This window comes from Pan paniscus, chromosome 22 (assembly GCF_029289425.2).
Source record: "Pan paniscus chromosome 22, NHGRI_mPanPan1-v2.0_pri, whole genome shotgun sequence".
Taxonomy (NCBI): Eukaryota; Metazoa; Chordata; class Mammalia; order Primates; family Hominidae; genus Pan; species Pan paniscus.
In genome coordinates, this window is record NC_073271.2 from 38,528,031 (window position 1) to 38,554,666 (window position 26,636).

The window sequence follows — 26,636 nt, forward strand, 5'->3', positions numbered from 1 at the left end:
GGAGAGGGGAGGATACATGAAGCAGAGCCATGAGAGCCATGCACGATGGGGAGTCGGGCTCCCCTGAGAGGTCCTCGCTTACCTGCCCAGGAACAAGGGGGTGGCCAGGCACTGGGGAGAGAAAGGAGAGGCAGAGTCTGAGACAGTCCTCAAGAAATAAGAATGAGGTGCAGGTGGCAGCCTCTAGCACACTAAGAAACCGAAGCGTGTGCAAAACAGGCCAAAGCCTGGCCTGCGGGCAGCCCTTCTCCCCAGCGACCTGCAGGGCCCCCACAGTGGGCCTGGGCTCCACATGGAGAGGCGAAGGAGTGGGAGGGAACCCTGCGGGGCAGCGGGCGGTCTCCTACCCAAGCTGGCCGTGTACCCATCACACTGCATTCGAGGAGCATTGCACACAGCAATCCTCATGTTCTAAGTGCTTCCTACCTCCCTTGTGGGAAATCTGAGAGAGGGGTTTGGGTACAGAATTACTCTCCCATCTCAGCCAGAAGCCAAACTTCCATTCACTGTCTCCCGCAGATTTACAGTTTTCTCTATCCAAGAAGACACCACTGAAAAACCATGGCAAAATCACGTGGTAACCTTCAGTTTACAGAACTTGAAGCAGAGACTATTTCAGAAAGAAAGGATAATAAAGAGGTTTATTTGCATTTGTCAACCAACTTAACACACAGCTGAGAAAGAAAGACTAAAAACCCTCTAATAAAGATTGTTAACTGACAGAAGCATTTTGTTTTTGTTTATTTTTTGAGACAGGGTCTCGCTCTGCCACCCAGGCTGGAGAGCAGTGGCGCGATCTCCACTCACTGCAACTGCCACTTTCTGGACTCAAGCAATCCTCCTGCCTCAGCCTCTCAAGTAGCTGGAACTAGATACACGCAGCATCGCACCCAGCTAGTGACAGAAGCATTCTTATGATACGATCTCCTCTCGGCTCACTTCATCTTAGTCATGGAGGTCTGACTGTCTAGTTTCTTCTTCTTCAGAATTAATGTTTCCTGAAAAGAAAAGAGAAACATGAGTACATCTCATATTTACTTCGTTCTATTTTTAAAGTCTTTATTCACTAACAGATCTTTTGCCGAAAAAAATTATTGTAACTATTAAGCATTCATCAGTCAAAACTTGAATGTTAAATTTTATCTCATACGCACTTCAACAGTTTTTTCTTTTGGTACCCGAAATAAAATAAGCAAAATACGTACTCAAAGTAAATGCTAAGACAAGACTATCCATGTAACATCAGTAATTCTCTTATGCCTGCACACCTGTCCAAAACAGCCAGCTTTGTGGCTAAAACATGTAATTGCTTGGCTATTAATTTAAAAGAAAAGCAGGCCGGGCACAGTGGCTCATGCCTGTAATCCCAGCACTTTGGGAGGCCAAGGCAGGCGGATCACTTGAGGTCAGGAGTTCGAGACCAGACCGGCCAACATGGTGAAACCCGGTCTCTACTAAAAATACAAAAATTAGCTGGGCATGGTGGTGCATGCCTGTCAACCCAATTACTTGGGAGGCTGAGGCAAGAGAATCGCTTGAACCCGGTGGCAGAAGTTTCAGTGAGCCGAGGTCACGCCATTGCACTCCAGCCTGAGCAACAGAGCAAGACTCCATCTTAAAAAAAAAAAAAAAAAAAGCAGAAATTTGCCACATTCTTATAAGGCGCTATATTTAAATGTTTTGTGAAAGGTAGAGTTATTTTTTATTATTAATTAAACTCTATAACTTTCACTGTTGGGTATATTAAAGAAGAAATTAGCAGGGTAAATCTCCAATGTAATGTGGGATTCATGATGAATACATGCTGAACTTGCATTATTTTGATAAATGTTCTGCCAACTAAGCCTATTTTGTATTACTCCCTTTTCACTTAGGGCCCTCCTGACACTGTGGCCTGGGTGACCCTTTGCTGGGGGCTGTTCTGTGCCCTGCAGGGTATTCAGCACCGTCCTCGGCCTCCACCCAGGAAGATGCCAGCAGCACCTCCCTCACCAGCCTCCCAAGTCTCCAGACATTGCCAAATGTCCCCTGGAGCCCCAAAACCACTGAGTTAAGGGGGTGTTCCCTCTGTCCAAGGCTGGTGCATGAACCCACAGTCTCAGACGCCCGCTGGTACTGGGCATCGTCCACTCGGCCCCATCTCTCCCAGTCCGGTTTTCAGGATTCCTCCTGCTCCATCCCCTCTGTTATCTCCCCCACCAAGTTTCTGGGGCCTCCTGCCTTGCCTGGCTCCAGGGCACCCATCCTCATTGCCCCAGAGAAGCTCAGAGAGCAAGCCTGATACAGGCAATCCCCACAGCCCCCAGAGGTCCCGCCTACTGGGCTCAGGATCAAGTTCAAAGGCCATCTGGTTCCAAGGGAAAGGGGCCACCTCCCCACCCCCACACTCTTCTGCTGTCAGACTCTGCTCTCTGCCTGGAATTTCCTTCCTGGTTCCACCCATTCCTTGCCACCTCCCTCCCAGCTAACCCGGAGTTTCCTGGTCCTGCCCCAGGTGAGTCATCACTTCTCCTGGGTACATGGTAACACGTCCCTGTCACTGCAGGGAACTCACTGATTCCTTTATTCCAGCTTCCCATTAGGTGCTGGAGGGCGAGAGCCCAGCCCCTCACTCCCACACTGCCTATCAAACCCAGTGTCTCCCCCTCCAGCCGTGCTCCACAGTGACTAAGGACTGACATCTGTGGGCACAGCTGGATGCTGCTGTAACACCGTGCATACTCTAGCCACTCAGTCCTAACAGAATCCTGTGGACTCCCTACCTACCAGGGCTCACTCTGTCCACCCTCCCTGTGCAAGTCAGAGAAGCAGAGACGATGCTCACTTGTAAAGCCAGGTTTCCACCTGACCCCACGTCCCACCTCAGCACTGCGTCACTGGGTGCATCGCTACAGCGCTCAGGGGAATTACCGATCACGAAAGTCTATGCGTGCTTCAAGCATCTAAGAGAAAACTGCTTTATGTGATTTCATTATTTCAGGTATTATTTTCAAAGGAATGGGAAGTATATTCTTAATTTACAACAGAGACAAACTAAGTGGAATGGGACTGCAGACCCCGTGCCTGAGGCCGCCGTGCCCAGGCTGTTCCCAGATGGCCCTTTCCCTCACAACCACGACACACTCTTTCAGTCAGATGTGAAAAGTGCGTTAAGGGAAGAGAGTCCTCTCTCCGGGCTTTCTGCAAGTGCCCACAAGCACTTGGGGAAAGATTTTTAAAGATTCCAGGAACCTGAGGCTTCAGTCAGTCAGAACTGAGGTCAAATCCCTGCCCTATGAGCTGGCAGAGGCAGAAGTTTCTAGATTAATCTTACATACAAACCCATTGAAAAAGAGCTCGTTCCCGACACCACTAGTCTGAAACCATACTCCCGTTAGTCAGCCCTGCTAAAAATCATGCAAATCCCAGCACTTTGGGAGGCCGAGGCGGGCCTCCTGTGTGAGGTCAGGAGTTTGAGACCAGTCTGTCCAACACGGTGAAACCCACCTCTACTAAAAATACAAAACAATTAGCCGGGCATGGTGGCATGCACCTGTAATCCCAGCTACTTGGGATGCTGAGGCAGGGGAATTGCTTGAACCAGTGAGGTGGAGGTTGCAGTGAGCCAAGATCGCACCACTGTACTCCAGCCTGGGTGACACAGCAAGACTCCATCTCAAAAAAAAAAAAAAATCACGCAACAGAAGCAAGCCAGGCTCTGCATGTCTGACAGGGCTCTCCAGCCTGGGGACGGGCCCCCTGTGACAACGCGCATGGGCACCGCTGCACACCCAGGCCCCTCCCACTGCAGCCAGGCTTGCAGGAGGGCCTGCCAGGGAGCAACGTTCTGAGATGGCTCCAGTGAGCGCTCACAGGGGGCCCCCTAAGCCTTCCTCGAGTCCCTGGGGCCCAGCCGAAGGCAGGCCTTGGTGGAGGGAAGGGGAATCCCACTGTTTGTGGCCCCTAAGTGCGGGCCCTCGCCCCACTTCCCTGCGCAGGGACCTCACCCTCATCCATGTCATAGCGGAACTCCTCCTGGTCATACTCCCGGCTCTCTTCCCGGAGGACGCCTGCATCTTCATCTCCAGGCCTCATGTCCGTCTCACCCTCCAAGCCCTGCAGCAGAGCCTGGGCCTCCTCCCCGGGTTCTCCTGCACCTGAGATAAAACACAAGTCGGAAGCCTGAGTTCCTGGGAACAATGGAGCCTGCAGACCTGTGCAGGGCAGCCGTCCCCTGGGCTGCCGTGCCCCCACCCTCCCCCTCCCACTGGCAGCACCTCGTGTTCCCCATCTCAACATCCACCCAGCCCAGCCCAGGCCTGGCCAGGGGAGCAGCCCAGGCCCCACTGTAGTCAGTGGCTCGGGGATGGGAGCAGGTAGTCTGATAACTTTCATTCCTGAGGGTGTTGATGAGACTCTTGAGAAAGAGAAGTCCCCTGGGGTTCCTGAGAGTGCCAGCCAGGGGAGCCAGCAGAGAGGAGAGCTGGGACAGAGGGCAGAGGCTGCCCGGCCATTCTGGGGGCTGTCCCGGAGCTTCCCAGTCACATGAGCCAAGAAATTCTTAGCAGCATGAGTATTCTTTCACGGAAGCCAATCGGAGTTGGCTTTCCTCCGCTTGCCATGGAAGGGATCTCACCCGGGGTAGCCACCTTCAACTTTCCCCAGCACATTAAGGACTTCCAGAAAGACCACTGGGTTGGACATGGAGGCGCCACGCGGACCCTTCTTCAGGGAAGGGCTGTCCCCTCAGCTGCTGTCAGTGCCAGCCCGGTGTCACACCCACATTCACTCACTGACCTAGGTGAGGGGATAAGGGTCCCCGAGACGCCACAGTGCTCCCCATGGAATGAAGCAAGGTTGTGGAGGCCACGCCTCTGCCTCTGTCCAATCAACCCTGTTTCTTTCCTCTCCCCTCCGCTCTCCGGGAGTGTCCTCCAATCCCAAAGGCTCTCCCTAATAACATCCCGCACACTCAACTGACCCAGCATCTGATTTTCAGAGAGTCCAACCACACCTGGCCTGAAAACAGGATGTCCCCAACTCCCACAGCCCAAAGGCGCCCCACACCCTCCATCCCACAGCCTGGGGATGCCCCACACCCTCTGTCCCATAGCCCGGGGGTGCCCCACACCCTCTGCTGCCTCCACCCCACAGCCCGGGGATGCCCCACACCCTCTGACCCCTCCACTCCACAGCCCGGGGGTGCCCTACACCCTCTGCCCCCTCCACCCCACAGCCCGGGGGTGCCCCACACTCTCAGCTCCTGGAGCGTCTTGGCCAGGTCCATCCGTAGAGGTCGGCTTTTTGGGGAGAGTTGGTGTCCACAGGGCCAATTCAGTGATTTTGGTAGCTTTCCATTTTGGAACAACAGTTACTAATTCTTCCTCCTCTTCCTCTTCTCCTCTTTCCTATTTTAAGTGCAAAAATGTACATTTACCAACATTTGTGTCATCTTGGTCTGGAATATTAAAAGTGAGGGAGGAAGGACAAGTTTTGAAAGACAGGTTTTGGCTTGTGTTTCAGCCTTTTTAGGACGTCACTCAGGAATCAGACCAGTTGCCGACTATCCATGGTATAATCTCAGGGTTGAGAATGGATCTTGAAAGAGCCAGGGTGAGGAATAAGGTCTCCAGAGCAATGCTGGGCCAGCGAGCTTTATAATGGGTGCCACAAAAGGCTTTCAGATGAGCATGTCGCAGTCGCCTGCAATAGCTAAGACATGGCCAGGACTAAGTGGCCAGAACTGAGTGACCAGGAGTAAGTGGTCTTTTCAATTGTTCGGCCACATTTTGCAACTCTAATATAAAAAATCGTGTATTATATAATTATATGTCTATTGAGCTTAGTAGAAACATAATTATTTATATTATTCTTTATATAAATAATAAAAGAAACAGCCATTTGTTTTAGGCTTAGGCCTAAGAAGTTCCTAAGATGTCCATATGATATGGATTTGAATAAACACGAAAGCTCAAGTGTCAAGGATTATGGGGAAAAATAAAATTCAAGGAAAGCAGAATGAGAGTTCATCAAGTCTGAACGTGGAACACTTTGTAATAAAAAATGTACAATTCCGACAATGGTGAGCAGCCAACATGTGCCAATTTTGCCAAGCATATTTGCCTACTTCTCAGTTTTGTGACTATCACAAAATTCCAAAGATCTGAGCATCAGCACTATGACTATGGAACACTTCGCTGCCACATAGGTGATAATACCGATGACAGAGAGGGGCAGACACCTGCCTCTTCCACTGAGTCACTGGGAAATCAATTACTTTGTATTTTGGTCTCAGAGTGTTCGAGTACGGCCACCCATGAAGGGTGACACCAATGCTGCAGGACAGGGTCCTCAAACGTGACTTAGATCAGAATCACCCAGAAAGCATTAAAAGACAGATTGCTAGCCCCACCCCCAGAGTTTCCGATTCAGCAGGTCTGGGATAGCGTCCAATAAGCTGCATTCCTAACAGATTCCCAGGTGAAGCTGACAGCGCTAGTTTGGGAACTGCACTCCACTTTATGTATAAAACCAAGAGGTGGAACCCTTTCACATTGCTGGTGGGAATGTAAAATGCTGCAGCTACTGTAGAAAACATTTGGCAGTTCTTCAAAAAGCAAAACAGCATCACCATATGACCCAGCAATTCCACTCCTCGGTATATAACCAAAGGAACTGAAAACAGAGATTCGACCAGATGCTTGCACACCAATGTTCATTGCAGCATTATTCATAATAGCTAAAATGTGGAAGCAACTCAATTGTCCATCAACAGACGAATGGATAAGCAAGAACCTTGAAAATGTCGTGCTAAATGAAAGAAGCCAGACACAAAAGGACAAATACAGAATGAATTCATTTATACGCGACATCTAGAATAGGCAAATTCATAGAGAAAGAAAGTAGATTAAAAGCTATCAGGGGCTGGGGGAGGTCGAATGGGGAGTTGTTGCTTAATAGGTACAGAGTTTCTGTCTGGGATAACGGACAAGCTCCAGAAATGCATCGTTCTCACAGCTGCACAACACTGAACGTACTGAATGCCACTGAAAGCATGCTTTAAAATGGCAAATTTCAAACTCTATAAACGTACATATAAATCCATAATTTAAAAAGAAACAGGGAGTGAGCCGTGGGCTGCAGCTTGGCAAGCCCTACTCTAGAAGGGATACATTCCCCTTACTAGGGAAAGAGAACACGGAGGCTCTTCTGTTCCACCACCATCCTAATCCATCCCCACAGCACAGTGGGAGGCCTTCCACAAAGCCCTCAGGTTGTTGCTGCATTATTTCATGGGTGGTTTTTCCTAAACAGCAACAGGACTTGGGGCTTATATCAGTAATTCTCTCTTAGATGTTACTGATGCTCCTTCTACCTTCTTCTCATCATCCTGAAATACTGACTTCTAGGAACTTTTTCCAGTAGAGTCTAAAGCTGCAAAGCACTTAATAAGATGGGCTTTATTTTTATCACTACACAAATGTAAAAACTTGCTCAATCACCAGTAACCCTAAACAGTTATTACCAGTGCTGACAAGATATCAGTCTAACCAATAGGTTCCTTCAGGGAACAGATGAGAGGTGTCCAACCCCATGGAAATCCCAGCAAAATACTAAATACCTCCCTGTCACAATCAAATCCTAAAGCCGACTGTCTTTCTTAGGCTTCTGACTATGTGTGTAGGAGGTTACACACACACACACACACACACACACACACACACACATAAATGGAGTGGAACCTCGGGGGAGGACAGTATGTCAAATTCCTCTACGTTTTGTTAGATGCAGGTGACTTACAGGAAGCTGCCTTCCACCCAGACTAGAGCACCCTGCGGTCCATGAAGAATCCATGCTCAGAGGAGGTAGGGCCTCTTACTTAGCAACAAAATCAAGCATTTTGGCCATTTCATTTTCTGGTTTTCTAGGGACCTGCCCCTAGCCAGTGGTTCCTTTTAGCTGGAGCAAAGCAGGAGAAGAGGCAAAGAAGACAGATCACTGTGAGGCCACACAGGATTCTGGTCAGCCAAGAAGGCGGACCATGAGCAACCACGGGCTGTTTGGGGAAACTAAATAACCGTGGCCAGAGTGATGTGCAGAAAGTAGAATATCACAGGAGCGGGAATCAGGAAAAGAGGGTGGCTGAGGTCAGGGCCGAGAGCCCTGGGGATGTCCAGACTGTGGCCACTTGGGAAGCAGCAACGGAGCATGGACAGTCACTCGATCATGGGAGGTTAAGGGATAAAGATTCAAAGACTCCCTTTGGTTTTAGAATCTAACAAACTCTAGGAAGAAAAATGAGAAAAGTTAAAAAACTGTCTGGAGGGCTGGGCGCAGTGGCTTACGCCTATAGTCCCACCACTTTGGGAGGCTGAGGCAGTGGATCATCTGAGGTCAAAAGTTTGAGACCAGCCTGACCAATATGGAGAAACCCCGTCTCTACTAAAAATACAAAATTAGCTGGGCGTGGTGGCACATGCCTGTAATCCCAGCTACTCGGGAGGCTGAGACAGGAGAATCGCTTGAACCCGGGAGGTGGAGTTTGCGGTGAGCCGAGATCACACCATTGCACTCCAGCCTGGGCAACAAGAGCAAAACTCCATCTCAAAAAAAAAAAAAAAAAAAAAAAAAAACCTGTCTGGAGAGCATTGGAGAGCATTGAAGAGCATTGAATTGAAAAATTAGTGATGAGTTTAGACTTAGGATTCAAGGCCAGGGCCCTTGGGGTGAAAGGATGGAGCATTAGGTAGAGACAGCAGTGGGTGGCACAGAGCAGGTGCGGGACAGGCCCTCATGCACAGGATCTCCCGCAGCCTTCCAAGCTCCCCACAGTGTGGCTTCTACCTCCTGTGACCAAGGATAGCTTTCCACAGCCTCACACCTGAGCCCAAGGTGACGAGGAGTCGGTTTAAAGCAGGGCCTCTGGGTGATGCCAACGGCTTGATGAGGGACACAGCAACAAAAAAAACAAAACGAGGTGACTTGGCTCAGGTTGTGACATAGTTTGGGTGTTTGTCCCCTTCAAATCGCATGTTGAAATGTGACCCCTGGGGTTGGAGGTGGGGCCTGGTGGGAGGTGTTTGGGTCACGGGGGCAGATCCCTCATGAATGGTTTGGTGCCTTCCCTGTGGTGATGAATGAGTTCTTGCTCTATTAGTTCACACGAGAACTGGTTGTTAAAAAAATATATATATACCTGGCACCTCCTCCCCTCTTTTCCTCCTCTTTTGAGCTATGGTACCAGCTCCCCTTCACCTTCCATCATGAGTGGAAGCTTCCTGAGACCTCACCAGAGGCCAGGCAGTTGCGGGTGCCATGCTTTTTGTACAGCCTGCAGAACTGTGAACCAAATAAACCTCTCTTCTTTATAATCTACCCAGCTTCAGGAATTCCTTTATAGCAGCACAAAAAGGACTAACCCAGGTTTAAAGGGCATTGATGTGATGGTAGACCCAAACAAGCCGTTCCCCGGCTTTCTTCAGAAAGAAAGTATGCAGATATGGGAGAGTTTGTGTACAATAATATATTCTTAACTCATTAGGAGGGGACACCTCAACAACTTCAGAGACCAAAAAACAAACAAAAGCGTGATTCCACGCTCCTCCTTAAAACTCAAAATTTCTTACAGTGAGAATGACCTCAGCTAAACAAATAAGTCAAAAGGATCAAAACCACTACCAGGGTCAGGAAATGTTACTGAATTGCTAATCATCTACAGGGATTGGTCAGACATTAATAATGAGAGGAATAGGAACACATATATTCCCACCTCAACACACATACGCATCTCGATGCCTTGTAACGGCAATATTAGCTGACTAGCTTTACTATTAACCAGGGAATGTCAATGTAGTGTTAATATTAATGTTAGATATTGGAAAGGAAAAAACGAGAGAAAGACTTACCAACGGCACGTTCAGAGGAGCATGCTGCACACCGGACAAGCTAACAGTCACTGGACAAACTGTGGCAACACCAGTTACAGATTCAGTTTTCACTTGCAGGACCTAACACTGTCTAGAACCCTCCCACTCAGGATTAGTTTTTTATTTGTTGTTTGTTTGTTTGTTTGTTTGTTTGTTTTTGAGACAGAGTCTCACTCTGTCACCCAGGCTGGAGTGCAGTGGCGTGATCTTGGCTCACTGCAAACTCCGCCGCCCAGGTTTAAGCGATTCTCCTGCCTCAGCCTCCTGAGTAGCTGGGATTACAGGCATGCGCCACCATGCCCAGCTAATTTTTGTATTTTTAATGGAGACAGGGATTCATCATGCTGGCCAGTCTGGTCTCAAACTCCTGACCTAAAGCAATCCACCGCTTCGGCCTCCCAAAGTGCTGGGATTACAGGCGTGAGCCATTGTGCCCCGCCAGGATTAGTTTCTATCAACAAAAACGGTATCTGTCAACAAAGTCTAGAGTTCTGCAATAAATGGGAAATGATATTGTTTGCTTCTGGCAATTTAGTTCTGTACTAACACATGCAGATAAGGAAAATGAAAATGTGAAAGTGCCTAAGAGTTGGCATAACTTTTAGGCGAATCACCTCCAACCTTGCAGGATCAATATTTTTGAGCAGCTACTTCCCTGTTAATGTAACAAAACCATACATGCTCCGCAACTTACCATATCTGTTAAACGATATTCACCATGCTGTTCACACCCAACATCAAATACATACTTCCCAGGGCCAACAGGCTACGAGCAAAGAGAAACCATTCTTAAGTGTCAACACCCAGCAGAAAATACAAAATACAAATGTCACCACCACAATACCCACCTCAAATCACCAAATTGGGTAAAGTGTAACGTGGATTAAGGAATGCTTCTGTGAACTCGTGGCTGATGGGATTGGAACTTATATGCCCTGTTTTGTTTACTTTTGGAAACTTTAACCACATTTTACTTTTTTATAAAAGTGATGTATTCATTTTCAGAAAACCTCAGTGAATCAGTATCCGTAGGCAAACTAGCTAGAGATGGAACTACTACTAATATTTTGACGCATTCTTTGTAACTTTGCTTCTAGTATACATGGTTAAATAAAAATCTGATCATAATTATACATACTAACTCATACTCTATTTTTACTGAGAAATACGGCATGAACTACTTCCCGTATTTATAAATATTCTTTCCTAATACCAGTTGCCACCTGGTATTTTACTTCATCTATGGATTGCAACCTGTTTTACTCAGTTACTATTGTTGGTATTTGGGATACTGATTTTTTTTTTTTTTTTTACAAAGAACGCTCCAGCAAACGTACTCTGAGTTAAAACTTTATGTACGCTTTTGATACCATCCTTAAATTCTCAGAATTTCTGGACAAAAGCATACATGTGTTTTGATTAGATGAGGCTCTAATCGTTTCATTCCCATAACTGCACTTAAGAGTCCCAGATCCTCAAACTCTTGATTTTAGGAGTGTAAAAATGTTCTATTTTTACATGTTTTTTATATAAAACAACGGGGTCTCACAATTTTAATTCACTTCATTTCAGTTGTTAGTAAGCCTGCATTTTTTTCAAGATTTTTAGCCATTTAAATCACATTGATTGATAAAACACTTTATATATTAAATGTTGCAAATATTCTCTCCTCATTTAACAGTCATCTCTTAGATTTTCTTTACAGCATTTTCTAATCTATAAGAAGTTATTTTTATAAAGCTAAACCTATTGGTTTTTCCTTTCTATTTCTGTTTAGAAAGTTCTCTTTCCTCATTTCAAGGTTAACATTCATCTACATTTTTTTTCTATATTTCCTAGGGTACATTTAAAACTTTACTTCTTCTAGAAAGTATCTTCATCTGTGTGAAGGCAAAACTAATATTTTCCTCCCAAATAATTATCAAGTGTTCCTAGCACTATGTCTTGACTCCTCCCATCATCCCTTTGTTAATTTGACATCCTTATTGTGTGTGAAATTATTTTATATACTGGGAACTGTCTCTAGACTTTCTAATTTGCTTCACTGGTGTGTGTGTGTGTGTGTGTGTGTGTGTGTGTGTATCCTGGTATCACACTGTTTTAATTATTGAAGTTTTGTAGTATTGATAACTTGTCCACAAGGACATGTACAGGGAATTTTCTGAGGAAGAAACACAAACCAGCAATAAACGTGTGACAAGATGTTTGACCTCACTAGTAATCAGGGAAGTACACATTAAAACAATGAGATGACATTTTTTACCCATAAGATTGGAAAAGAACAAAAACAACATTAAAGACTGAGAATATCCAATGTCGATGAGAATATATGATAAAGAGACTCATATTCTATTGGCAAGAGTATAAACTGACACCACTTTTTAGGAAAATGGGCACTACCGATTGTGATTCTAAATGCCAATCCTCAAAGGTTTCACAATTCCATTATCTAACCTACATAATCGTCCCAAATGTGCAAAATGACAAAGATGTACCTTTATGTATATTTTTGTATCCTGACACAGTATGATCCTAATTATGTAATTAAAACCCCCAAACAATAATTCTGTGTCAGATGACTGTATTAGAATGTGCTTACATGACACACAGAAATAGTGTGGAAGGATTGGGCCCAGGGTGGTGGGGCAGGATCCTAGTGTTTAAATGCTTTACAATTGGAATGTACTTGTGTATTATTTGTATAATTTAAAGTTTTTTACTAACTAGCAAAACAAAGCCTCCATTTTTACCCTGATTTTTCAGACTGGTTTAGGCTGGACAAGTTGATTGATTCTTCCAGATTCATTTTCACCAAATTCTCTTCCTCTGCAACCACCTTCCCATCTCCTCCAAAAAGACCCACAGAAAGTTTGCTGGGAATTATATAAACAATGTATGGGTTTGAGGGGAATGTGCTGTTTTGATGAAGACTAAAAGTAAAATCTGTGGTTAGGGCATGAATTATATGTAAATGAAAACTGGGTTCTAAGAGAGTCTGAAGAGACTTCGTTGTATCAGCTAAACATTCCCTCTGTCAACTTCTAACACCATCAATTTGCTCCACAAATTCTCTCTTCAGGGAAAGTTTCTGCTCAACCCCTGATCAAAGCTACCACGATGGCCTGAGTATTAGCTTCTGAATTATTCAAGGTTTCTCTGCACAATAAGGGCAAGAGGAACCACCGAGTCTTCCAAACAGAAACGACCCACCGTGGGTGCTAGAAGCTGGCAAGCCTCCAGACCCAGGGCCAGGCCCTTGGCAGCCTTAATTCCCACCACAACTAGGAGCATGCAGGCTGGCCTGTAGCATGAGGAGGGAGCTGGGGGTCTTCCTCCCCAGGGATGTTGCACCTCCCCTTCCAGGGAAACAAAACCCAAACACCTCTATGCTCAATTGCAGGAAATAGATATTTGGTATCTGATTTACCCATGAGAAGGAATACACACAAGAGGTTCAGATGCCCTCTCGTGTTATATAACAATGCAACAGGTCCCCGCTGAAAGACAGTGGGAATTTGTGCTGAGATCCAGAGAAACGGGCCAATCCCTCCCTCCCCCCAATTCTGTGCTCTGTGGGTACCAGAGGCTCAGAGAATGGCACAGCTGTCCTGTTCTCCACATTTGAATAGGCCGGACTCAGTTTTCTCTGAGTTTTTGGTATTCTCTGGTCACACATTTGCACAGGCTGCCAGAGGGGGTTATTTTGTACTTCATTGGCAAATGTCACTTCCCATGGACTTACATTTTTGTTCAAGAACTTGCCCTGGTACCTGTGGTTCAGGTGAATGAGCTCGGCCGTGCCCTCCTGCTGTCCGTTCACCCAGGTGCCAACATACTTACTGCCCGTCTCCGCGTATAAATAGGTGCCTTGTCCATGCCTGGTTAAGACAAGGGGAACATGGTATTTCGTTCCAGCACAGTGAAAAATCTCCCAGGTTTAAAACACAGACCTTGACATTGAGGGAGGCCCAGGCTGTTGCAGGCTCACAAGCGATGTAGCTTCTATATCTGTGTCCAGTCAGAAGGTGCCCCTTGCTCAGTCTGCCCCAAGCACAGGACATTGCCAGAGGCACAGAGGACAGGCCAGCTGGACAGAGGCAAGCCTCCTGTGTGTCAGCTGCTTTCCCGAGGGAAGAGGCAGAGCTAGTGGGAGCTGTGGCTCAGGTGCCCCAGTGGCTCTTCTGTGCCCTCCACTCCCTGGGACTCTTGGGTGAAAGACTCACGTGCTCTGCCCCAGCTGAGGTGCAGATGTCAGATACTTGAGTCTACACTTGCACAGAAAGGCATCCTTGCCTCAAAGCCATAGAAAGATTGGACCTGCCTGGCAGAGTTGGTAACTGGGCTTTTGTTATGATTCTGTTCCTCAGTAAGTGTAAACAATCTGCAGACATCATGTTCTCATTATATAAGCAAATCCCGTTAAGACCCAAGATAGAAACCGAACCTTTGATGAGCAAACCACTCTCCAGTGTAGGTGTCATTATTGATGTAGTAGTATACGCCATGGCCGTGCCTCAGGTCATTTGCCCACTCTCCTGAAAGGAACAACACAAAGGCAAGCCCAGGTGAGAAGAAGGGATCGATGCCCTGTACCATGTCTTCAAATTGTTAACCATGGCAGAGGCAGATGTGTTGTGAAGCAAATGAAGCCCATGCACGCACAGGCCCCTTCTGCTCAGGAAATCCTGCAGAAGAGAGATTTTTAACAGCACTGACCAAGGCTGCTGTCTGTTTCCACTCTGACATCCCTCCACCCCTTCCTTTTGTGCCAGATGGCACAGGTGCTGAGCCACGGTGGACAGTGGGCTAAGAGAGGGCTGAGTCAGGAGTTCACGGGGTACACAGTGAGGTGTATGGATGTGGGCCACAGCCACCTGCAGGTACTGACAAGCACATTTCACAGGTTAGTCAGAGGCACCACGAAGATGCAACGAGGAGGGAGACAAACCAAGGTTGTCTGACCCATTGCCAGTGATCCTAACACCACACTTCATTTACCTTGCAAATGTTTAGAGATCCAGCAACAACTCCAGGGCTTGACCGTCTATCCTCAGCCACCTGCCAGCATTTCAGTCTATCTCCCACCCAATCATCTGACTCCAACGTGCCACCCTAACCCCAGCTGCACACCAGCTCCATCCGCTGGTGCCATACCTCTGTTTGAACTCTTCCCTCACCTCCTCACCTCCATACGGCTTCTGCTAAGTCCTTATAGGCTTGGTAGGCAGTACTGAAATTGGCAAGGATATCATAAAATTCATAATACCACTCCATGATGTGGACAACTGCAAACTACTTTTGTCAACCACAGTATGAATCCCTGCACTAGAAAACTCAAAATGTCCTCAAATCTTACAGCTCACTTAGGAAAGAAACTTAACAGAGGTCTCCCAAAGGTGACAGCTCTTAAAAACGTGCATATTACACCAAGTCATTAAGCTAAATGATATGTTTTGAGACTATGAATAATAAAAAGCAAATGTTGATCAATTTGTTGATCAAAGAGAAAAGAAGGAATTATATTTCTATTCTCTCTATAGAAAACATTACAAAATGCTTGCCATATGGAGAAGCATTCAAAGAGTATTAGCTAACAAAGGTAGAGAAAAGCTATTCTAGAAGTATGTCAGACATTAAAACTCAGACTACTTAGATTCTGTGATGTTTGCGGTATTTTTAAATTTTTAACTTATTTTGATTTATCATTACAAATGAAAATTCACTTTTATACCAACTTTATATTTTCTTTTTTTTAAAGAGGTTCTCAAAACTTACATAAGCTTCTGGCTTACGCAAAAACTGGACCCACTTCCACATGAAGATAAAGAAAACCCAATAGGCTAAGAAAATGCTAATTATTCAAGTAATATTTGTTTATGTGAATAACCCCAAAATTTATCTGCAGAAGGAACTTCTACATATTTATTTCCTCAATCATCCCATTATTTACTCAGCACCTACAATGTCCTGGGCACTTTGTGAGATGAACGAAGAGCTGTACAAAGGACAGTGCATGTCCCCAGGGCGCCAGCACCAGCCTGAGGATGGAAGGTTGGCACCTGAGCAGCAGCCGAGGACAGGGAAGGCAGCACAAAAAGCTGCATGGCACAATTTCAAAAAGTGGGTAAGTCATTCAGAAAAGAGCAGGCTTACCAAAAATTCATGGAGAGAGGGAAGGTGGCAACTGCTAACAATTAAGGAAGAGGACTAGGTCCCATGATGTGATGTGTGACAGGAACAATGTGAACAAGAGAGATGAAGATCCCCAAATTGAGATAATTCAGTAAAAAATACTTCAGGTCCCTGAACCTAAATTAACCATGAGGATGTGCAAATACCTAGAGGGATTTGTCTGGGTCTTAAGGGGCAGTGATGTGTCTGGATTTGTAGCATTTGCCAGGTTCTGTGGTGTAAATACTCACACCGCGGCCAATTTCAAGCTACACATGGAGCTGGGAAGAGATGCACAGAATGGGTTTTTGTGAGCTACTATGAGGGGGTTCCAGCACAGCCCTGGGGCATAGAGACCTCAGCTGAAACAGGTACATCATTTGGTTTCTTCCCAACAAAACATCATGACAAAATTATTACATCCCTCCTCTCTTGGCCATGTCAGAGGATCTCCAGGGTGTCATGGTGAGAAAAATATATTACATATTTTGCAGAAAATTTTCAAAAATAAAAGAGAACAGTTAAGTTGCAAAAGACACTAAATTTTGCACCAAGAGGACTGTGAGCAAAATTTTTTAAAGTCCCAATCTACTTAAAAAACCTGTTAAGAGGCTCTGCCCAGCATTTTGTAATGCCACCACAGGGACCCTGCACAAATAGAGAAGGTAATTCAGAGAAAAGTCACCTGCTGAGGCACATCTCTAACAGCTATAAGTCAAGTTTCCTTTTTTGAGGTGAGTGACATTTGTAAACTTTATTATTGTGGCTTTAAATTTGCACTTAATTTTTTTTTAAAGTCTTTCTACCCCAATCCTATACTTTCTGATCATTCTTGAACTTGTCAACTGAGGTTTTTTCCAACTATATTTCTTCTCAGGAGTAACTCCCAGTTGGTTGGTTGGTTGGTTGGCTGGCTGGTTGGTTGGTTAACTGGTTGGCTGGGTGGTTGGCTAGTCAGTTGGCTGGTTGGTTGATTGGTTGGCTGTTTGGTTGGCTGGTTCGTTGGTTGTTTGGTTGGTTGGCTAGTCAGTTGACTGGTTTGTTGATTGGTTAGCTGTTTGGTTGGCTGGTTGGCTGGTTGGTTGGTTGGTTGGTTGGCTGGTTGGCTAATTGGTTGGTTGGCTAATTGGTTGATTGGTTAGACGGTTGGTTAATTGGTTGGTTGATTGGTTGCTTGGTTGGCTAGTCAGTTGGCTGGTTGGTTGATTGGTTGGCTGTTTGATTGGCTGGTTGGTGGGTCAGTTGGTTGGTGTGGAGCAGGTGCTCCTTGGGTAGAGCAGTTTGTCTGGCACTTGGGATTGAAGACAATTTAAATGAGAAGCTCTCCAAGATGCTCCTCCCCCCTCAAATGCTGGTTGGTCACTGGTTTGCCATGCTGACCCATGGTCTTGCCAAGTTGGCTCCCTAAACTGCTGGGTCAGCCAAACACAGGAGAGAAGGAGCCCACACTTATGGGGAAACACTCGGTGTCAGACCCTGGGCAGGGTTCCGTGCACTTGCCACAGCATTTGGTATGTGTAATCGCTGAAATATGGTTTTACAGATGCAGAACCTGAAAAGCAGAGAGACTGCATGCATTTCCCAAGGTCCCACAGCTGGTAGGTAGCAAGACTGAAATGAAAATTGGAGTCTGTCTAACACCATGCTCTCTTCTCCACAAGCATCCCAACAGTCAAGTGCTCATTTTTTCCAGCTCCTGCCATTCGGGGGCTTCCAAAAAACCCAGGTTCAAGTTATCATATCATTCTTGTTTCTCCACAATGTCATTCTTAAACTTCTTTGTTTTGATGAGTTCTGTTTGACAGGCAACAAGGCCAGCAGGGAATAGGGATGCTCTTTCTCCCCCTTAACCTCAGAGTCCTCAGTTGGCCCTACACCCCCAACCCTCAGCATCAGTACTTGGGGTCCAGGCCTCCCCAACATCTGGCACCCACCCTCCCCTCCATCTCATCCCCCACTACCCCTAAAAACCTCGGCCTTCCTGCCTGTATCCAAGTCACCCGCCACCCAGGACTGTCTCCCCACTCCTCTCCTGCAGCACTGTAGCCTCTGCTGGCTCCTGGACTCCCTAATTGGACTTGTGTGACCATCTGGGAGACAGGTAGGGTACTGGACTTTATGCCACAGGGTCCTGACGTTGAACACGCTGCCCTGCACAAAACCATTCTGGCCCATTGTGATGGCAGCCAGCCAAGATACACTGTTATGAATAACTCAGCCATACATTAACTGAGATTTTGTGATTGGAAGAGTATTGGCTTACTATGTTATAATTAATATTATAACTTCTGACCTCAGTTTCCATTGCTGCCTTCATGAAGTAAGACACTTATTTAAGCTTTTGTCAGAGAAGAAATCTCTGGGTAGTGGCTAAATCTTGCACCCTTTAAGATACAAAGCCATCTGGAGAATCAAAAATCCCAACTGTTACCAGAAGAGCTTTATATGTTAGTGTGGCATAATAAGAAATATTGGTCTTTATTCATGGTTCCCAGCACAGAGCTCCTAAAACCCTTGACATTTCCTGACTGATAGAAATGTTTTTGTTATTCAAAATGAGACTCTTTTGACCACACCTGAACTTATGCAAATGAGGCCCAGGATGGCCTCAAGATGGGACTGAACACCAGAAAGACCAAGTGATAAGAAGGATAGAACCTCCAGCCCCACCCACCAACTCTGGTAAAGAAGAAGGAAGGGGCCAGAGATTAAGCTCAGTAAAAACTCTTGAGCAAGATTTGTTGAGCTTCTGGGGTGATAAACATATCATGTGCCAGGAGGGTGGTGCACTCCACCTCCACAAGGACAGAAGCTCCTGTGCTTGGGAACCTTCCAGGCCTTGCCCTCTGTACCTCTGCATCTGGCTGTTCATCCATATTCTTTATAATATCCTTTACAGTAAACCTGAGTAAAGTGCTTTCCTGAGTCCTATGAGCCGCTATGGCACATATCAAACCTGAGTAGGGTGTTGTAGGAACCCCCAATTTGTAGCCGAGTCAGGTAGAAGTGTGGGTACCCTCGGGATCCACAACTTGAGGTTGACATCTGAAGTGGGGCAGTCTTGGAAACTGAGCCCTTAACCTGTGGGGTCTGTGCTAACTCTGGGTGGTGTCAGAATGGAGTTGCATCATTGGAAACTCAGTTGGTGTTCACAGAAGACTGGAGAAGTACACAGCATGGAAAATCCATGCATTTGGTGTCAGAGAAACAGTTACCCCTTTTTAACCTTCATATTCAAAATTCCTTAAATCCCTTATCCTAAATATCTTCGTGTGTGTGTGTGTTGTTCAAATTGTATCAACATCTACACTAAAATCAAAAGTGACAAGAATGAGATTAGGTGCATAAGGATTTGGAAAGAATTAAATTAAGCCCCAAATTAAATTGTTTAAAGTTGATTTAAAAAGCAGATGGTGCTTCTTATAGAGCAAGCCTTCTGGGATTTATGAAACAAAACAAAACAATTTCTATCTAACAGGGATGGTATTAAAACCCTCCATCTTGGTCTCAGAATTGGACAGAATCATCACTGACATCTATTAAAATAAGAACCACCTACTGGTTCTTATTTTATCTAGGAGCAAAGCAAGCAACTACAGCTCGCACTTGGTAAGCATATGTCCTCCTCACTAAGAAGCGATGCTGTCACAAGTGGTACATCACAGTCCTAGCCCCAGTTACTGAGTGCTCACTATGGATCAGGCAAGGTTGCAGGTGTCTCCCTGTATTTATCCATTGAATCTTCATGCTACAGATGAGAAACTGAGGCAAGGAGATGTGAAGTCACCTATGCAAGCTCACACCTATTGTCACCAGAGTCCAAGGTTAGGGTGACAGATCTTTTTGGAAATCTGAAGAAAACTAGGCAATTTCTTTCTTCCTAGGGAAAAAACAAAAAGCCCAGAACACAGAATTTTATATACACTCTCTGAAGACTCACAACACGCTCCCTGCCGGTCCCCCTGCCCAGGTTTGGGATATCACTAATGTTGTGGTCACACCAGGTGACAATGGCACAAGGGGCGGCAGGGAGGTTCTTGGAAATAAAGGAAAAAGAATCCTCCTCAAACATAACATTGGCCTGTAAGGACTTATGGCACAGGTAGGAAAAGTCAGTTTAACAAGGCAGGAAGACTCCCAGACAGGAAGCCCTGATGTAAGGAAACACTCGATCTGAAGAAATAACACATCCGTCAGATGGCGGGGTTGGTCAGAAATGGAAAATGCAAAGACAGGTTCAGGAAGATGAATGCCGCAGAGCAGCTGAAGCCGTGGGTCCACCAGCGGCGAGGCCTGCGTCCACTCAGGAGCCTCCCTTTTGTCTGCTCCCAGGACATGGACATGCTGGCCACAGGGACAGATTTCCCACTACAGATTCATTAGTGAGTTAATTCATTACAAGGCTTTCCTATTTCTGCATCAACGCTGTGAATATAGTAACATGATCTGTGTTCGTTGAATGAGTAACTGGAGAACTTTAAGCTTTCTCATACATGTCAGTATTCACAGACAAGTTCAGTCATAAAGAAAGAAAAACAAACTTCTGTAACACGAAAATCTGCTTAGTGATAACATTTTACCTTCATATCTGGATCCATCTGGATATATAAAAGTGCCTTGACCGTGCTTTTTATTTCTAACATATTCTCCGATATATCGAGCACCATTTTTAAATTTGTAGATCCCCTGAAACACATTGATTATATCATTCATATCATTGCTGAATGTAGCATTTGCTAACAGAGTATTAAATAGAGAAAACCATCCAGTCAAGTCAACGGTTCTGACCTGGCCATGTCTTTTACCGAATTCGTAGCTCCCTTCGTAGGTGTCCCCGTTGGGTAGCCGTGCCCTCCCACGTCCGTGCCTTTCGCCTGCCTCATTCCGACCCCCCTCATATTCCTGGGTAATGAAAATTGACACAATTACAGCTACCATTCATTAAGCGCTAACCATGTGCTAAGCATTTTGTAAATATCATACCCTTGAGTCATCCCACTATGCTAAACCCCTGGCACTATACTCAATTGTCCCACCTTTCCCGCCTTAAAGTTGAGGTAGGTAACCACGCCTGGGCTAGATGAGGCACTGGTCCAAGGCCACACCCCAGCACATGTCCAGGGCGGAAGCCTCATTCCCTCCCTCCAACACAGAGCTTGCAATTCATTGTGATAATCCTTTACCCTGTAAGCAAGGTTAACCAATTTGTGAAAAATGCTAGATACTCTAAGCTGTGTTCTTAGTAGGAACATGCTTGAAATAGCACATGCGGGTAGAACAGTTCAAGTCCACACAAATACCTCCCTGTTTGCTTCCTTCAGTAATCCAGGATTTCAAAGGCAAATGCCCAGAGAGAAGCAACTCTTCCCTCAAATGATCCCTGGGGTGGGGTGTGGCCTGAAGAGACCTTTGCCCTGCAAGGAATTTCCGATGGAAGGGACAGGTTGGAGGGCACTGAGGAGTACACAGGGCTCCCTTGCCGATTAAGTTTATCTTATTTTTAAAACCCCTAGCAAGAGACTTAAGGTTCAAACACTCATGACCCAATGCTGCAATAATTATGTATCTATCTGTGGTTTGTTTTTGTTTTTGAGACAGGGCCTCACTCTGTTGCCAAGGCTAGAGTGCAGTGGCACAATCTCAGCTCTCTGCAACCTCCGCCTCCCAGGCTCCAGTGATCCTCCCACCTCAGACTCCTGAGTAGCTGAGACTATAGGCATGCACCACCATTCCCAGCTAATTTTAAAATTTTTTTGTAGAGACAAGGTCTCACTATATTGCCCTGGCTAGTCTCAAACTCCTGGACTCAAGCGATCCTTGGCCTCCCAAAGTGCTGGAATTACAGGTATGAGCCACCATGCCTGCTCAATTATGTGTCTATCTTAAAAGTAAATCAATAAAAAATGTGATCAAAGCTTGCAATTTTCCTATCCTTCAGAAAATAAATGTTCCTTAGCACCTAATACATGGGTATAGAGTGAATATAGTAAATAATAAAATGCTGAAAGCATCCAGTAATGATTTAACATGGGTATCTCATAACATCACACTGTATTTCTTAAATATACATAATAAAATTTATTAAAAATTAAAATTAAGAAATTGAATTGGATGTATATAGACTTATTATAACACAAGTACTGACACACTACATTGAGGACTTCAGAAATAAACGTCTGTGCAATTCTTGCCCTTTTCTAGCACTGTTTGGACCACTAATTCCTGCCTAGAATATAAGGTAAAAATCTGCGACCTTACAGATTTGTTTCAGGGTTAGTTTACATCAAAATGTACAAAAGTCCCCTCCTTCCATCCAAGATGCTTCCCAATACACCCAACACTGAGCCGCTGGGGTGGCTGAATAAGACAGAAATCCTTTAAAATGACCCCAAATGTGATCTGAACCTAAAAATTATAGGCACTAAAAGGTTACAAATCAGTGGGGCCATTTGAGGAGACAAACTAGAAAGCTTGCTGGTCAAGTGTTGCAGGTTGGGTTCACCTAGAAGCAGACCCTGAACAAGTGATTTTTTTTTTTTTTTTTTTTGAGACAGAGTCGCTCTGTTGCCCAGGCTGGAGTGCAGTGGCGTGATCTCGGCTCACTGCAACCTCTGCCTCCCGGGTTCAAGCCATTCTCCTGCCTCAGCCTCCCGAGTAGGTGGGATTACAGGTGCCCGCCACCATGCCCGGCTAATTTTTTGTATTTTAGTAGAGACAGGGTTTCACCGTTTTGCCCAGGCTGGTCTCAAACTCCTGAGCTCAGGCAATCTGCCCACCTCGGCCTCCCAAAGTGCTGGGATTACAGGTGTGAGCCACCGCACCTGGCCTGATTTTTTTAAGTGCTCTCCTGGGAGAAAGTAGTAAAGAGGGCAGGGAAGTAGACATGAAAGGGCAGGCAGCTAAGGAAGGATGCCTTGCAGGTGAAGTCCCAGACTTGGCCTAATCCAACAGGGACTCTGGGGGCATCAATTGCACTGCAGACTTTGTCCTGCTTCTTGCACTAGCTACTGGCTGTCTGGCCGGATGTGAATTTCAGGCACTTCTGGCTCTCCATACTGGGCAGGTAGTTCCAGTGCACAGAGGTGATAGCTTGAGTAGCAAATCAGGCAGAAGCTGGGAGATGAGTGCCCAGAGCTAGCAAAAAGGTCTGGGCAGGCACTGACAGCACCACTGCAGAGTCGCTAGATTTTTCAGTTAATTCTCAAAGTACCTCAACTCTGTACTGTGCATGCAGACCATAGTGGCTGAGGTTCCCTACCTGTCAGCCATGGAGAGGTCACTCTCTGGAGTAGGGAGGAACTACTCTCTGGGTGATAGAAATATTCCCACACAGAACCCAGCTCACAGGCTGGATGTGCCCTCTTTCTCCTCTCTGCTGCCTAACTCAGGAAATAACTCCAAAGACCTGGGTCAGTTCAGATGGGGACTGAAGAAAGCACATGTGAGGATACGCCTATAAGGTAATATCTTCAGGAACCCTCTCCTGAGCCCAGGGCCTCCTCAGCATTTCTTGGAGGCTGCCAGGAAGCAACTATCCTCCATGCATCTAAATGCCGGGGGAGCAAATCTCAGCTGCAGAAATGACTTATTCAAGGGCAGTATGGCAGCGTGGGATGATCTGCTCATCCAAGAAAACTGCCTCGATGGGAATTAACACAGGGAGGAGGAAACTTCCAAAGCCTTCTGCTGGGAAATCTTTGCCTTTAATGGGAGGCAGGATGGGGATGGGGGAAGAACGAGGCGGCATGTGGTAACCAGACGTCACAGCGTTTCACTTTTCACCATCAACTTCCAGGACGCACGCAGGTATGTCTGGCGTGGCCTTCGTCCCTGCCGGGGATCCTGGGGAGCTGTGGCTCAGACCTCTGGTTTCTGCGCCTCCTCACTCTCCAAACCCAACCTCGAGGTTCCCCCGCCGCTGCGCACCCTGGGAAGCCCCTTCTCACCAGGAGCTCTCACCCCAATATCATTCTCTCCCTCCTCCTCCAACTCCTCCGAGCCCAGGTCCGACATGGTCTCGCCCCAGCCTGGATCACAGCCGCAGCGCCTCTAGCAGGTAGGTAGCAACCGCCTCCACCGCCGCGTCCCGCGTCGCCATGGAGACGCGGCCGGTCCCGCCTCCCTCCCAGCCCGGAAGATGGGGAGCGGGGACAGGCGACACGGACGAAGCGGGAGGAGCCACTGGCAGCCTTTGCGTACTGTCATAGCAACGGGAAGGGCACCTCGACCAATCACCGAGCGGGAATACGGAGGGGCGGGGCGGAAGGGACGAGGTGGAGCCAGTGGCAACACTCGGGTGCCGTCCTAGCAACGAGGGGCCGCCTCGGCCAATCACTGCTCGGGAAGGGAGGGGGCGGGGACTGGGCAGGGCCTGAGCGGGTTCCGTGCCTGGCTGCCCACCGGCTCTCTGACCTGGACCTCGCCGTCGCTGGCCCCTGAAATCCATCACTTTTGTCGGCTGTTCTGTGACGCCACAACGAGGAGCCACCTGGGTACTGGGCCCTCAAGAGGAAGGACGCGGGAAACGCGTCCGGGCCAACTCTCGAGAGGGTTTCACCCCTGCCCAGTGCGGGCACTGCCCGCTCCCTTCCGCCCCCAGGCCTCGCAGGCCCCTCCGGGGGTGCTGCCCACCCCCACTTACCTTTCTAGGCTCTGCTGACCCTTCGGGATTCGCGGCTAGCTGTGATGTGTCCGCCAAGATCTCTTCTCTTGTCTGTAAACAACTTCACTCTCAAGGAGGCAGCTCTGGCCTCTCAGCAGGTGCGGCCTACACTGATGTCCGTCCGGGTTTTACATCCTTACCCGACCTCGACATGAGTCCCAGCCCCCTCGGGCCTCTGACTCTCAGGTGTCCCCTACGATCACCTGTCCTCTCCTCTCGCTCCTGGCTCCCCTCCACTGTCACACACCCACACAATCACAGACGCACACGCATGTACACGTGCAGGCTTGGAAATCTGCTTTACCTGACGCACTCCGCCTGCCGAAGGCCCCTCACGATCTCCCATTTCCTCTGCCATCATCCCAGACTGCAAAGCTGTGTTATTTGTTGTTGCTGCAGGAGCTGGGGAGGAGTGACTGAATAACTATAGGATTTGGTCTTGATGGGAGAATCCCAGAAGCCAAATCCACGCGGTGAATAAGCTGTTGATCTTCCAGAGCACACATCCCCTAGAGATTCTTCCCAATGCTAATATGAAAGGTTACAACCATAACCCATCATCAGGCCCAAATATATTACTTACTGAATAAATACACAAGTTACAACAACACACAAGATTCCAAAATTATGTCGTTTTTTAGATGCAAAGATAAAAATGTTGTAAACACCAAAATTTAACAGCTTTTCTTATGGGGAAAAGTGGGGAGTTAGGGATAACAGATGATTATTATTTTCTTCTCTACATATTGGCAGTTACCCAGTTACTACAATTAAGCATGTCCTATTTTTATAATAAAATGCCGGAAGCATTTTAAATGTTAGAAATCTAGAATGGTAACGTAAGTATATGCAAATAAATACTCATTTTTTACATTTAAAATGTCAGAAATTTAGCTTTCAAATTTGTCCTAACAATGACAGTAACCAGTGTTTACTAAGTTCTGACAGTGTGTGTGGGCACTGTTTTAAGAATTTTATATGAGTTATCTTATTAAATCCTCACTATCATTCCTCCATTGAACATCTAAGGAAAGGGAGTTATAGGGGGGTATAAACTAAAAATAACCTCCTAAGCCCCACCACAGCCAACTGAATGGACCCCCTCTTGGCCAAGAGGGCCCCAGAAACCTTAAAAACTGAGTTCTCAGCCATGATGGGAAGGGAGGTCAAACATGCCTCACTAATACCCTTTTGCAGTTTAGACACAACAACTAACAAGCATTAATGTTAAAATAGAGATCATAAGACTGACAGAATGGACGCTGTGGCAGTAAGATACCAACTTATAAACAGCACCTAAGGCCATGCCGGGCATGAGTTAAGTCATGCATCCCTACACTTAAAAGAATAAACTATATTTTAACTACCTGGAGAAGGTCTTATGACTCATGTTTTACATCCTGTACTTGAGCAAACAATCTTACTGTGAATCTCTCAAATCTTATCATGAGTTTCTCAGACTGTTGATGTACAAATTAATATGTAAACTACTGACACTGAAAAGGATACTGATTTGTTTCTAAATCATGACGTTTCACTGATTGTCTTGTGCATATGCAGAAAACATTTTAGCCTGTATGTTGTCATCTGTAGCCAATGATTGTAACCTCTATATTGTCCCTCCAATGAAAAAAGACAACTCCAATATGAGGAGTCCCCTTCCCATTCCTCAACTTTCTTATAAAAACACTGCAACTTGTAACAGACTTTGGAACACACCCAACTTTGTTGGTGTCTTCCCCATTCAATCTTCAAATTTGGCTTTCAATAAGCCTTTATCAATTTCTGCCTCAACAGCCTTAACTTTGGTCGACAGCAGTTAAGATCCTTACCCAAGATCATACAGCTAGTGGGATTCAAATCAAGCCATCTGACCCAAGAGCAATTGTTGCCCATCA

At 46.3% G+C, this 26,636-nt stretch overlaps 1 protein-coding gene across 1 annotated transcript; it reads right to left on the reverse strand.

Moving 5' to 3' along the window:
- Window positions 1-613: 613 nt before the first annotated feature.
- On the reverse strand, window positions 614-25,569 carry RSPH1 (radial spoke head component 1). Its single transcript, XM_003823879.5, has 10 exons — window positions 24,718-25,569; window positions 24,036-24,578; window positions 20,865-20,978; window positions 20,657-20,762; window positions 14,350-14,440; window positions 13,648-13,783; window positions 10,600-10,671; window positions 5,234-5,387; window positions 3,987-4,136; window positions 614-998 (listed from the first exon to the last, which is right to left on the reverse strand). Exons 2-10 carry the CDS (start codon window positions 24,087-24,089, stop codon window positions 946-948), a joined length of 930 nt encoding a protein of 309 aa, XP_003823927.1. The 5' UTR covers window positions 24,090-24,578; window positions 24,718-25,569; the 3' UTR covers window positions 614-945.
- Between the last annotated feature and the right edge of the window lie 1,067 nt (window positions 25,570-26,636).